The following is a 12,812-nucleotide window of genomic DNA, read 5'->3' as shown; positions in this document are numbered from 1 at the left end:
ATCATGTGTTGCCTTAATTTTAACACTTATATAAGACTTTTAAAGTCATTTTGATAGTAGGCTAATATAGACACTTACATCATGTGTTGTCTTCATTATAACACTTATGTAAGACTTTTAAAGTCATTTTGATAGTAGACTATTATAGCTAATATAGACACTTACATCATGTGTTGCCTTCATTATCACACTTATATAACACTTTTAAAGTCATTTTAATAGTAAGCTAATATAGACACTTTCATCGTGTGTTGCCTTCATTATAACACTTATACAAAACTTTTACAGTCTTTTTGATAGTAGACTATTATAGCTAATATAGACACTTACATCATGTGTTGCCTTCATTATCACACTTATATAACACTTTTAAAGTCATTTTAATAGTAAGCTAATATAGACACTTTCATCGTGTGTTGCCTTCATTATAACACTTATACAAAACTTTTACAGTCTTTTTGATAGTAGACTATTATAGCTAATATAGACACTTACATCATGTGTTGCCTTCATTATCACACTTATATAACACTTTTAAAGTCATTTTAATAGTAAGCTAATATAGACACTTACATCATGTGTTGCCTTCATTATAACACCTATATAAGACTTTTAAAGTCATTTTGATAGTAGGCTAATATAGACACTTACATCATTATAACACTTATATAAGACTTTTACAGTCTTTTTGATAGTAGGCTATTATAGCTAATATAGACACTTACATCAAGTGTTGCCTTCATTATAACACTTATATAAGGCTTTTAATTTTTTGCAGCTCCTAACAGATTTTTTTGAGTATTTTCGGTCCAATATGGCTCTTTCAACATTTTGGGTTGCCGACCCCTGGTCTAGTCCCACACTGCATCCCCTACAGGAGCCCAGTTTGGAGTGGCTTTTTCGTTTTTTTTGCATCCCTCCTCCCTCCTCGTGCTTTTCGTTATCCCATTTTTTACATTTGGCGACCCGTCAGCTTCCTGTCCGGCCTCCCTGCGTTATTTCCTCGGACGGGTTGAGTGTAAACAAATGGTGTTGTCATGACGAATAAAGCGTTTCGTATCTGGCACGTACCAAGCCTCCAGGAAGCGTTCCGGATTCGGTTTGGACTCCAGGCCGAGTCTCTTCTCCAGCTCGAAGCTGTGGATGTTGCGAAGCTTCCTCAGCAGGGGGCCCTCGCGGTCTGAGGCCGCCACCTCCGACGGCATTTTGACCGGCGAGCCCAGACTTGGTCCCACGTAGGGGCCTTGATGTCCTTGGTTGGCCTGCGGGTCGTTGCTGTGCTCCTCCTCCGCGGCGGCCTGTGGGATCAGTCAGTTAGCACGCGTCCATTACGGGAATCATGAGCAAAAGTCCACCGCCCACCTTCCACAGCGCTGTTCGGATTCGGTTGCGGTTGCGGTCCAGTTCCTCCCACACGTCGGCCTCCTGGGTGCGAGGGGGGTGGCTGGGAGAACCGGGCAGACGTACGGGGGCGGCGTTGTTCTCCACGTCGCTGAGCTGCTCGTCCTGCAGAACCTCCTCCGTGTTCTCCTTCAGTAAGTCGCCGGGAATCAGGGAGGCGTTCGCCATTCTGGGCAAGAAAAGGGAACAAAAGACCAATTAGGCCAGGGGTGTCAAGTCTGTTATTTTTTAATGGCCCCGCAGGACAATTGTCAACCTCAAAGGGGAACATTATCACCAAACCTATGTAAGCCTCAATAAATACCTTGATGTTGCAGAAAAAAGACCATATGTTTTTTTAACCCATTTCCGAACTCTAAAAGGGTGAATTTGGCGATTTAAACGCCTTTCAATTGTGAAGCAACCTGCCATTTTCTCAAACACATTACACGCACCAAGTCCAATCAGCTCTGTTATTTTCCGTTTTTTCGACTGTTTTCCGGCACCTTGGAGACATCATGCCTCATGGGTGTGTTGTCGGAGGCTGTAACAACACCAACAGGGACGGATTCAAGTTGCAACGGCGGCCAAAAGATGCGAAAGTCCCACTGTGCTACAACAAAGATGGCAAGGATGTGGGGATATTCCTGCGACACTCAAAGCAGATGCATTTCCAACAATAAAGTCAACGAACGAAATCACAAAGGTGAGTTTTGTTGACATTATTGACTTATGTGGAGTGTGCTATCCATCCATCCATTTACTACCGCTTTCTCCCTTACGGGGTGGCGGGGGGCGCTGGCGCCTATCTCAGCTACAATCGAGCGGAAGGCGGGGTACACCCTGGACAAGTCGCCACCTCATCGCAGGGCCAACACCGATAGACAGACAACATTCACGCTCACACTCACACACTAGGGACCATTTAGTGTTGCCAATCAACCGGGTTAGTGCGTCTGCCTCACAATACGAAGGTCCTGCAGTCCTGGGTTCAAATCCGGGCTCGGGATCTTTCTGTGTGGAGTTTGCATGTTCTCCCCGTGAACGCGTGGGTTCTCTCCAGGTACTCCGGCTTCCTCCCACTTCCAAAGACATGCACCTGGAGTGTGCTAATCAGACATATTTGGTCACGGCATGACTGCAAGCTAGGCGATGCTAGCATGCTATTTAGGCTATCTGTATGTACATATTGCATCATTATGCCTCATTTGTAGTTATATTTGCATCCAGCCTTTCCCTCCACCCACATTTAATGCCAAACAAACACATACCAATCGTTGGTTAGAAGGCAATCGCCAAATTCGTCCGCGCTTCCTCCCGTGCCGCTGTCTGTCGTGATATGGCTCAATAGCTTCGGTTTCTTCTTCAATTTCATTTTCGCTACCTACCTCCATACTCCAACCATCCGTTTCAATACATGCGTAATCTGTTGAATCCCTTACGCCGCTGAAATCCGAGTCTGAATCCGAGCTACTATGCTGTACCTTTCTGTGCTATCCGCCATGTTTGTTTCTGTGTGGTCACGCTGTGACGTCACAGGATAACGGACGGGTGGATATACTGATGGTAAAAATCAGGCATTTTGAAGCTGTTTTTCGGGATATTGCGTGATGGGTAAAATTTTGAGAAAAACTTCGAACAATAAAATAAGCCACTGGGAACTGATTTTTATAGGTTTTAAGCCTTCAGAAATTGTGATAATGTTCCCCTTTAAGAAAGTCAGAGACTTCCCTATTAAAGTGGGTGACAGTGTCATCACCAGGAAAGATGAGGTCACCTACCTAGGTGACCTCATCAATGGCAACCAAGGTACCGTATTTTCCGCACTATAAGGCGCACCTAAAAACCTCAAATTTTCGCAAAAAGCTGACAGTGCGCCTTATAATCCGGTGCGCCTTATATATGGACCAATATTGAGCCACAAGAGGTCTCGCAACTACGGTAAGCAGCCACCGATTCCTTTTCCCTCGTAGAAGAAGAAGCCCGTGGTGCATGCTGGGATATAAGCAGAGGTGGGTAGTAACGCGCTATATTTACTCCGTTACATTTACTTGAGTAACTTTTGGGATAAATTGTACTTCTACGAGTAGTTTTTATGCAACATACTTTTACTTTTACTTGAGTATATTTATAGAGAAGAAACGCTACTTTTACTCCATTCCATTTATCTACATTCAGCTCGCTACTCGCTACTTTTTTTTATCGATCTATTAATGTTTGTTTTGGTTTATGACATACATTCAAAGTAGAATCTACACATGCCTGCGTTTCACCAATCACATGCAGTCACTGGTGACGTTGGACCAATCAAACAGAGCCAGGCGGTCACATGACCCGACTTAAACATGTTGACAAACTTATTGGGGTGTTACCATTTAGTGGTCAATTGTACAGAATATGTACTGTACTGTGCAATCTACTAATAAAAGTTTCAATCAATCAATCAAAAGTAAAAAGGAAAAAAGACACTTTTTATTTCAAGCGTACTTCCCATCAAAAGCCTAAAGACTGATCGCACAGTTCCTGTCTTCACAATAAAAGCGCCGCTCCATCGCGCCTGCGCTAACAAAATAAGAGTCTCCGAAAGCCAGCGCAAACAAGCTAGCAAGCTACGGAGTTTGCCGCCAATGTATTTCTTGTAAAGTGTATAAAAACGAATATGGAAGCTGGACAAATAAGATGCCAAAAACCAACGACTTTCATGTGGTATTAGACAGAAAAGAGGAACTTTTTTTCTCCTCCATTTGAAAACGTGGACATTATCAGCACTATATTGTCTGATTCCAATCAATTCAAGTCATCAGAATGAGGTAATACACCAACTTATATTCTTGTCTTCATGAAAGATAGGAATCTATATGTTAAACATGCATGTATATTCATTAAAACACCTTTAACATGTCAACAAAAATGGCAAAATAAATAAATATACATTATATACTGTATATATAAATGTATGTATGTATATATATGTATATATATATGATATGTGTGTGTATGTATATATGAGGTAGATCACCTCGACTTGGTCATTTATTAAGTAATTGATTAACGTTGAAAAACTTATTGGGGTGTTACCATTTAGTGGTCAATTGTACAGAATATGTACTGTACTGTGCAATCTAATAATACAAGTTTTAATCAATCAATCAATCAATCAAATCATTGAATGCCTACTCAGCCTCGTTGCTGTTAAGTATTGTGGCTCAATGTGCCATTTTTTTATTTTATTTTAATGTACCATTATTTAATATATAATATTGTTTTAGTTGCTTAAGAGATATTCCTGGCTCTGAATTTGCTCATTGCTATTTTTATGTTTTTGTGCATTACTTGTTGCCGTAATCATTAAACAAACAGGTTACTCATCAGTTACTCAGTACTTGAGTAGTTTTTTCACAACATACTTTTTACTTTTACTCAAGTAAATATTTGAGTGACTACTCCTTACTTTTACTTGAGTAATACATCTCTGAAGTAACAGTACTCTTACTTGAGTACAATTTCTGGCTACTCTACCCACCTCTGGCTGGGATATATGACTGCGGGAGTGTGTTTATGTCAAGAGCCCAAAATGTCTCCTATTAAGAGACACACTTACGACGCAGAGTTTAAAGTCAAGGCGATCAGTCACACAGTAGAAGACGGGAATAAAGCAGCAGCGAGAGAATTGAACATAAACTCCTTTAATGACGACTTGGACGAGACGGAGCCGGGCATGTTGGATCCCGTATTCGCCCAACTGTTTGATTCCAACACTGAAGAATAAGAATTTGAGGGATTGGTGGATGAGGAATAACTTAATAAAGTGAGCTTTACATGTTTATTTTGTGTCTTGTGTTGTGTGACATTATCTTTAGAGCAACGTTGAGTTATTGATATATTATTGCTGTGCACTATTTCCAGTGTTACTATATTGTGATTGCACTAACCTTTGATTTACCGTAACAGCATCAGAATGTTTACCTGTTTATTGAAATCGGGGAAAATAGGAAAACAGCTGTTTATTCATTTTGGGAGTGAACAGAGTTGTCAGAACGCTGGTTTGTAATCTATTACTAAAGTTTGACTGACCTATCTGACTGTTTTGTTGACGCAGCTCCATCTAAAGCAGGGGTCTCAGACACTAGGCCCGCGAGACGTTAATCTGCGGCCCCCACCTTAATATGAAAGTTTAATATTGGGGGCGGCATGGCGTAGTGGGTAGAGCGGCCGTGCCAGAAACCTGAGGGTTGCAGGTTCGCTTCCCACCTATGGACATCAAAGTCGCTGCCGTTGTGTCCTTGGGCAGGACACTTCACCCTTTGCCCCCGTTGCCGCTCACACTGGTGAATGAATGATGAATGAATGACAGGTGGTGGTCGGAGGGGCTGTAGGCGCAAACTGGCAGCCACGCTTCCGTCAGTCTACCCCAGGGCAGCTGTGGCTACTGATGTAGCTTACCACCACCAGGTGTGAATGAATGATGGGTTCCCACTTCTCTGTGAGCACTTTGAGTATCTAACAATAGAAAAGCGCGATATAAATCTAATCTATTATTATTATTATTATTATAATATTAGTGTGGCCCGCAAGTTTTATATGAATGGTGCTTGACAGCGTTGTGTGCAGAGGTGAAGGAATCTACCAATCATGGTGTGGTATGTGGCTCCCAAAGGCCAAACATTGACGTCAGTTGCATGATTCAAGCAGAAAAACGTTTTGCCGCTTTTCCACTAGACCAAAATGGCTTTTTCAACATTCTGGGTTGCCTACCCCTGCATTAGTGGAAAAGCGGCAAATGAGTGAATAGCGACAGAAGTGTTGCCATGGAGACGAGACCACAGTCCCCTCAGCCGGTCGAGAGAGTGACCAACTTCAAATACCTCGGAGTGACAATATCAGAAGACACACATAGACAAGGTGGTGAAAAAGGCACGGCAGCGTCTCTACTTCCTCAGGAGACTCAGGAAGTTCGAGCTAAACCGCAAGATCCCCAGAAACTTCTACTCATGCACAACAGAGAGTGTCGTGACTGGAAACATCAGCTCCTGGTTTGGGAATGGCACCGCACACAGTCAGTCGAGCGCTCCCAACCATCTGCAACATCTACACCAGGCGGTGTAGATCCAAGGCCAAGAGAATAGTGAGGGACTCTAGCAACCCAAACAACTGCCTCTACCATGAATTGATTAACGTGGACCCCGACTTAAACAAGTTGAACAACTTATTGGGGTGTTACCATTTAGTGGTCAATTGTACGGAATATGTACTGTACTGTGCAAACTACTAATAAAAGTATCAATCAATCAATCAATCAATTCTCACTACTGCAGTCAGGCAAGCGCTACCGGAGTCTCGTGGCCAACACGGGAGGAGCTTCTATCCCCGAGCCATCAGACTGCTCAACTGCATCGCTGATTAACTATTTATCACAATTGCACAAAACCGCACAAACAAGAATCACTTTCCTTACCGCTGTAATTACCGGACTACAAGAAAGTTCGTTCAATGACTGTAAATAATGTCTACCTCAGTAGAAGCATTTAAGTCTCACCTTAAAACTCATCTGTATACTCTAACCTTTAAATAGACCTCCTTTTTAGACCAGTTGATCTGCCGCTTCTTTTCTTTCTCCTATGTCCCCCCCTCCCTTGTGGAGGGGGTCCGGTCCGATGACCATGGATGAAGTACTGGCTGTCCAGAGTCGAGACCCAGGATGGACCGCTCGCCTGTGTATCGGTTGGGGACGTCTCTACGCTGCTGATCCGCTTGAGATGGTTTCCTGTGGACGGGACTCTCGTTGCTGTCTTGGATCTGCTTGAACTGAACTCTCGCGGCTGTGTTGGAGCCACTATGGATTGAACTTTCACAGTATCATGTTAGACCCGCTCGACATCCATTGCTTTCGGTCCCCTAGAGAGGGGGGGGGTTGCCCACATCTGAGGTCCTCTCCAAGGTTTCTCATAGTCAGCATTGTCACTGGCGTCCCACTGGATGTGAATTCTCCCTGCCCACTGGGTGTGAGTTTTCCTTGCCCTTTTGTGGGTTCTTCCGAGGATGTTGTAGTCGTAATGATTTGTGCAGTCCTTTGAGACATTTGTGATTTGGGGCTATATAAATAAACATTGATTGATTCATTCATTCATACAAGACTGTTCGTTCAATGAATGTAAATAATGTCTACTTCAGCCTCACCTTAAAACTCATCTGTATACTCTAGCCTTTAAATAGACCTCCTTTTTAGACCAGTTGATCTGCCGCTTCTTTTCTTTCTCCTATGTCCCCCCCTCCCTTGTGGAGGGGGTCCGGTCCGATGACCATGGATGAAGTACTGGCTGTCCAGAGTCGAGACCCAGGATGGACCGCTCGCCTGTATCGGTTGGGGACGTCTCTACGCTGCTGATCCGCTTGAGATGGTTTCCTGTGGACGGGACTCTCGCTGCTGTCTTGGATCCGCTTGAACTGAACTCTCGCGGCTGTGTTGGAGCCACTATGGATTGAACTTTCACAGTATCATGTTAGACCCGCTCGACATCCATTGCTTTCGGTCCCCTAGAGAGGGGGGGTTGCCCACATCTGAGGTCCTCTCCAAGGTTTCTCATAGTCAGCATTGTCACTGGCGTCCCACTGGATGTGAATTCTCCCTGCCCACTGGGTGTGAGTTTTCCTTGCCCTTTTGTGGGTTCTTCCGAGGATGTTGTAGTCGTAATGATTTGTGCAGTCCTTTGAGACATTTGTGATTTGGGGCTATATAAATAAACATTGATTGATTGATTGAAAACAAGAGCATAAAGAAGTCATACTGTTCCATAACCTTTCTTCATACTACTGTCACGACTCAACTGCCAAAGAATAGTAGACACCTTAGTATTTTTTGCTTCCTATACTGTATATACCGCATTTTTCGGAGCATAAGTCGCACCTGCCGAAAATGCGTAATAAAGAAGAAAAAAACATATATAAGTCGCACTGGAGAATAATGTTGCATTTTTGGGGGGAAATATATTTGATAAAACCCAACACCAAGAATAGACATTTGAAAGGCAATTTAAAATAAATAAAGAATAGTGAACAACAGGCTACACTGCTGCAACAAAGTGAAGTGAAGTGAATTATATTTATATAGCGCTTTTCTCAAGTAACTCAAAGCGCTTTACATAGTGAAACCCAATATCTAAGTTACATTCAAACCAGCACCGGGAGCAGGTGGGTAAAGTGTCTTGCCCAAGGACACAACGGCAGTGACTAGGATGGCGGAAGCGGGAATCGAACCTGCAACCCTCAAGTTGCTGGCACGGCCACTCTACCAACCGAGCTATGTCATTAAAACAGTTAGCGCCATATTTTGACACTTCTTCCACTCCCGTCCTTGCACGCTACACCGCTGCAACAAAGATGACGTGGAGAATACTCCGTCGAAGTGGAGGCACGTAAATATGCGCCTTATATATGAAAATAGACCTGACTAGACCCGCTCATTGGCAGTGTGCCCTATGGTCTGGAAAATATGGTCGGTAGAAAAGGATTTTCAAATCATTGTATTCAGTTTTATTTACCACTTACATACCGTGCCAACTTCACGGGTTTCGGGTTTTGTAGTACCGCATATAAACATTGACTACCTGGTTTATATGTACCGTATTTTTGGGAGTATAAGTCGCACCTGCCAAAAATGCATAATAAGGACGGAAAAAACATATATAAGTCGCACTGGAGTATAAGTCGCATTTTTTGGGGAAATTTATTTGATGAAACCCAACCCCAAGAATAGACATTTGAAAGGCAATTTAAAATAAATAAAGAATAGTGAACAACAGGCTGAATAAGTGTAGGTTATATGAAGCATAAATAAGCAACTGCTATGTTAACCTAACATATTATGGTAAGAGTCATTCAAATAACTATAACATATAGAACATGCTATACCTTTACCAAACTATCTCTCACTCCTAATCCATAAATCCCATCAAATCTTCTTCCTCAATGTGGCTTCTAAACAACTCTGCCAACTCCAAAGGTATGCTCAGTAGAAGCATTTAAGTCTCACCTTAAAACTCATTTGTATACTCTAGCCTTTAAATAGACTCCCTTTTTAGACCAGTTGATCTGCCGTTTCTTTTCTTTTTCTTCTATGTCCCACTCTCCTTTGTGGAGGGGGTCCGGTCCGATCCGGTGGCCATGTACTGCTCGCCTGTGTATCGGCTGGGGACATCTCTGCGCTGCTGGTCCGCCTACGCTTGGGATGGTTTCCTGCTGGCTCCGCTGTGAACGGGACTCTCGCTGCTGTGTCTTGGATCCTCTTTGGACTGGACTCTCGCGACTGTGTTGGATCCATTGTGGATTGAACTTTCACAGTATCATGTTAGACCCGCTCGACATCCATTGCTTTCCTCCTCTCCAAGGTTCTCATAGTCATCATTGTCACCGACGTCCCACTGGGTGTGAGTTTTCCTTGCCCTTATGTGGGCCTACCGAGGATGTGGTGGTGGTTTGTGCAGCCCTTTGAGACACTAGTGATTTAGGGCTATATAAGTAAACATTGATTGATTGATTGATTGATATGCTCCGCTTCCTCTTGTCCTTTTCTGCTGCATATTTCACTACATCCAGCTTGTAATCTGCACTACATGATTTCCTTTTCAACGCCATTTTTCTTCAGCCCTTCTCACTTTTTACAAGTTACCGCCAACCATGAAATGATCCATTTGAATACCTACGGCAGTAGCATATAGCAGTTAGCATCCCATTACCCACAATGCACTTCTGCCATGACCCTCCCTCGCCGAATTCTTATTAATTGACATGTGTGTGACAATTGCTGACATTTTCTTCGTCTCTTCCGCAAAAGAGATAAATAATATTGTTTGATATTTTAGGGTAATGTGTTAATAATTTCACACATAAGTCGCCCCCGAGTATAAGTCGCACCCCCGGCCAAACTATGGAAAAAAACTGCGACTTATAGTCCGGAAAATCCGGTAAACGGGGGAAAAAAAAGGTTTGGACTCCCCTGTTCAGTGTATAAGTACATATGTCAGAAACGCACCCCATGTGTGCTGGCGTGAGGCGGGTGTGATGCTGTGGCGTGGTGGCGCTGGCGCTGATCACCAGGGTACCGTCCGAGCCCGTCCTCTCCCAGTCGTACGGGTCGTTCTCCACCACGTTGTAGGTCTTCATGCTGTTGTCAAACACCGACATCAGCAGCTGAGAACAACAACAAGTCGCTCAGTGCACATACGCCACAAGGTTTAGTCTCTCGGCCGCGTCGCACCCACCTGGTAGTCGGGCTTGGTGAAGTAGTCCAGGCTGGAGATGTGCTCTAGGAAAACGGCAAACTCTGCCGGCAGGTGTTTGAGCATCAAATGATGGTCGTACGTGTCCTTCAGCTTGCCCACGTGCTCCTACATCGACACACCTGCTTAGACGGCCATTTCTCACACTTTGCGGCTTCCAGGACGGGACTTGCCTTGTCCTTGATCTTCCTCCACGGCAACTGGCCAACGAGAAACTCCACCAGCATGTAAAAGAGGGACCACAGGTCGTCATGGCGACCCATCTCCTGCAAAAATGACCGCGCAGGGGTCGAGTTGAGACGTTGTTATTGATGAACAGGATTTGGACACGTGGACGGGCAGCGTTTACCTTGTTCTTGTGTGCGTTGACGGACGCGTAACGCACTGTTCCACGGAATCCCGCCACCGGACGGGGCTGGGGAAGAAAAGTTGACGTAGTCATTAAAGCAGGGGTCTCAAACTCAATTTACCCGGGGGGCCACTGGATGCAGAAACTGGGTCAGGCTGGGCCGCAAGAAAAGATTTCTTAAAAAATCCATCCATCCATCCATCCATTTCCTACCGCTTATACCCTTTTGGGGTCGCGGGGGGCGCTGGCGCCTATCTCAGCTACAATCGGGCGGAAGGCGGGGTACACCCTGGACAAGTCGCCACCTCATCGCAGGGCCAACACAGATAGACAGACAACATTCACACTCACATTCACACTCTGGCAACACTAAATTGGCCCTAATCAACCTATCTCCAGGTGCATGTCTTTGGAAGTGGGAGGGGCCTATCCCCAGGTGCATGTCTTTGGAAGTGGGAGGAAGCCGGAGAACCCGGAGGGAACCCACGCATTCACGGGGAGAACATGCAAACTCCACACAGAAAGATCCCGAGCCTGGATTTGAACCCAGGACTGCAGGACCTTCGTATTGTGAGGAAGACGCACTAAGCCCAACATGCACTTTTTAATGAATTCGCCTTCTATGAATGGCTTTCCCGCCCTAGCAACTTACTTGCCAACCCTCACCGTTTTTCAGTGCACCTCCCGACAATCTACCGGTGCAACCATTCTCCCGAATTTGTCCCGATTTTCACCCGGCCCGTGACTGCACTGCCTTTAACGTCCTCTACAACAGTGGTTCTCAACCTTTTTTTCAGTGATGTACCCCCTGTGAACATTTTTTTAATTCAAGTACCCCTAATCAGAGCAAAGCATTTTTGGTTGAAAAAAAAAGAGATAAAGAAGTAAAAATACAGCACTATGTCATCAGTTTATGATTTATTAAATTGTATAACAGTGCAAAATATTGCTCATTTGTAGTGGTCTTTCTTGAACTATTTGGAAAAAAGGATATTAAAATAACTAAAAAACTTGTTGAAAAATAAACAAGTGATTCAATTATAAATTAAAGCTGCAAGCAGCGTTGGTCGGGTCCGCCTTTGGCCGCTCCGCTTTGGCTGCTGCCCCCGCGACTGAAGCCATGGTCTTAGTCAGACCAACATAGAGGTCTTTGTTTCATGTCTCTACGACATTCCTAACAGAAGTTATAAGCAGTTTTGTCTGGAAAAAGGTGACGGCTTTTTACAAAACTTTTATTTTGAAGGGGTAATTGCCAACTTCCTGTTGATTTTAACTGAAAGATGCCACCTATCAAAATGTAGGTCTAAGTGAGACCTACATTGAGGTTTTTGTTTCATGTCTGTCCGACATTCCTAACAGAAGTTACAAGCAGTTTTATCTGTTTCCTCTTCCTAGGAGCAGTTTTTTCTGTGTTTTATTCAAAAATTGCAATAGAGCGCAATTTTGAGTTTTAAGGTTTGGTTTTTTCACTAGATCACAATTTCTGCCAGTCCTGATGTGTGTGCCAAGTTTGGTGAGTTTTGAAGCATTTTAAGGGGGTCACATTTCAGTTCAAAGAGGCAAAAATTGAATTTTTTGCGAAAATTTTGTTTTGAAGGGGTTTTTGCCAACTTCCTGTTGATTTTTGCTATAGAAGGTTCTAATTGGAAATGTAGGTCTAAGTCAGACCTACATAGAGGTTTTTGTTTCATGTCTCTACGACATTCATAATGGAAGTTACAAGCAGTCTGTTTTGTGTCTTTTCCTAGGGGGCGCTAGCGCGCAATTTTCATTTTTGGGGTTTGGTTGCATAACCCTAACCCTAACCC

At 43.9% G+C, this 12,812-nt stretch overlaps 1 protein-coding gene across 3 annotated transcripts in view; it reads right to left on the bottom strand.

The window, feature by feature from the left end:
* ttbk2a (tau tubulin kinase 2a) overlaps positions 1 to 12,812 on the bottom strand; it is a 110,010-nt gene that overhangs the window by 40,262 nt on the left and 56,936 nt on the right. For all 3 annotated transcript variants that reach the window (XM_061896270.1, XM_061896272.1, XM_061896271.1), the window contains exons 7-12: positions 11,005 to 11,070; positions 10,829 to 10,921; positions 10,638 to 10,763; positions 10,409 to 10,566; positions 1,363 to 1,570; positions 1,072 to 1,298 (exon numbers count right to left, since the gene is read on the bottom strand). In XM_061896270.1, coding sequence (XP_061752254.1) covers positions 1,072 to 1,298; positions 1,363 to 1,570; positions 10,409 to 10,566; positions 10,638 to 10,763; positions 10,829 to 10,921; positions 11,005 to 11,070 — 878 coding nt within the window. The remainder of the gene's footprint in view (positions 1 to 1,071; positions 1,299 to 1,362; positions 1,571 to 10,408; positions 10,567 to 10,637; positions 10,764 to 10,828; positions 10,922 to 11,004; positions 11,071 to 12,812) is intronic.

Source organism: Nerophis ophidion, linkage group LG03 (assembly GCF_033978795.1).
Source record: "Nerophis ophidion isolate RoL-2023_Sa linkage group LG03, RoL_Noph_v1.0, whole genome shotgun sequence".
NCBI lineage: Eukaryota > Metazoa > Chordata > Actinopteri > Syngnathiformes > Syngnathidae > Nerophis > Nerophis ophidion.
Note: the sequence above shows the minus strand (reverse complement) of the source record. Positions and strands in the feature narration are given on the sequence as shown.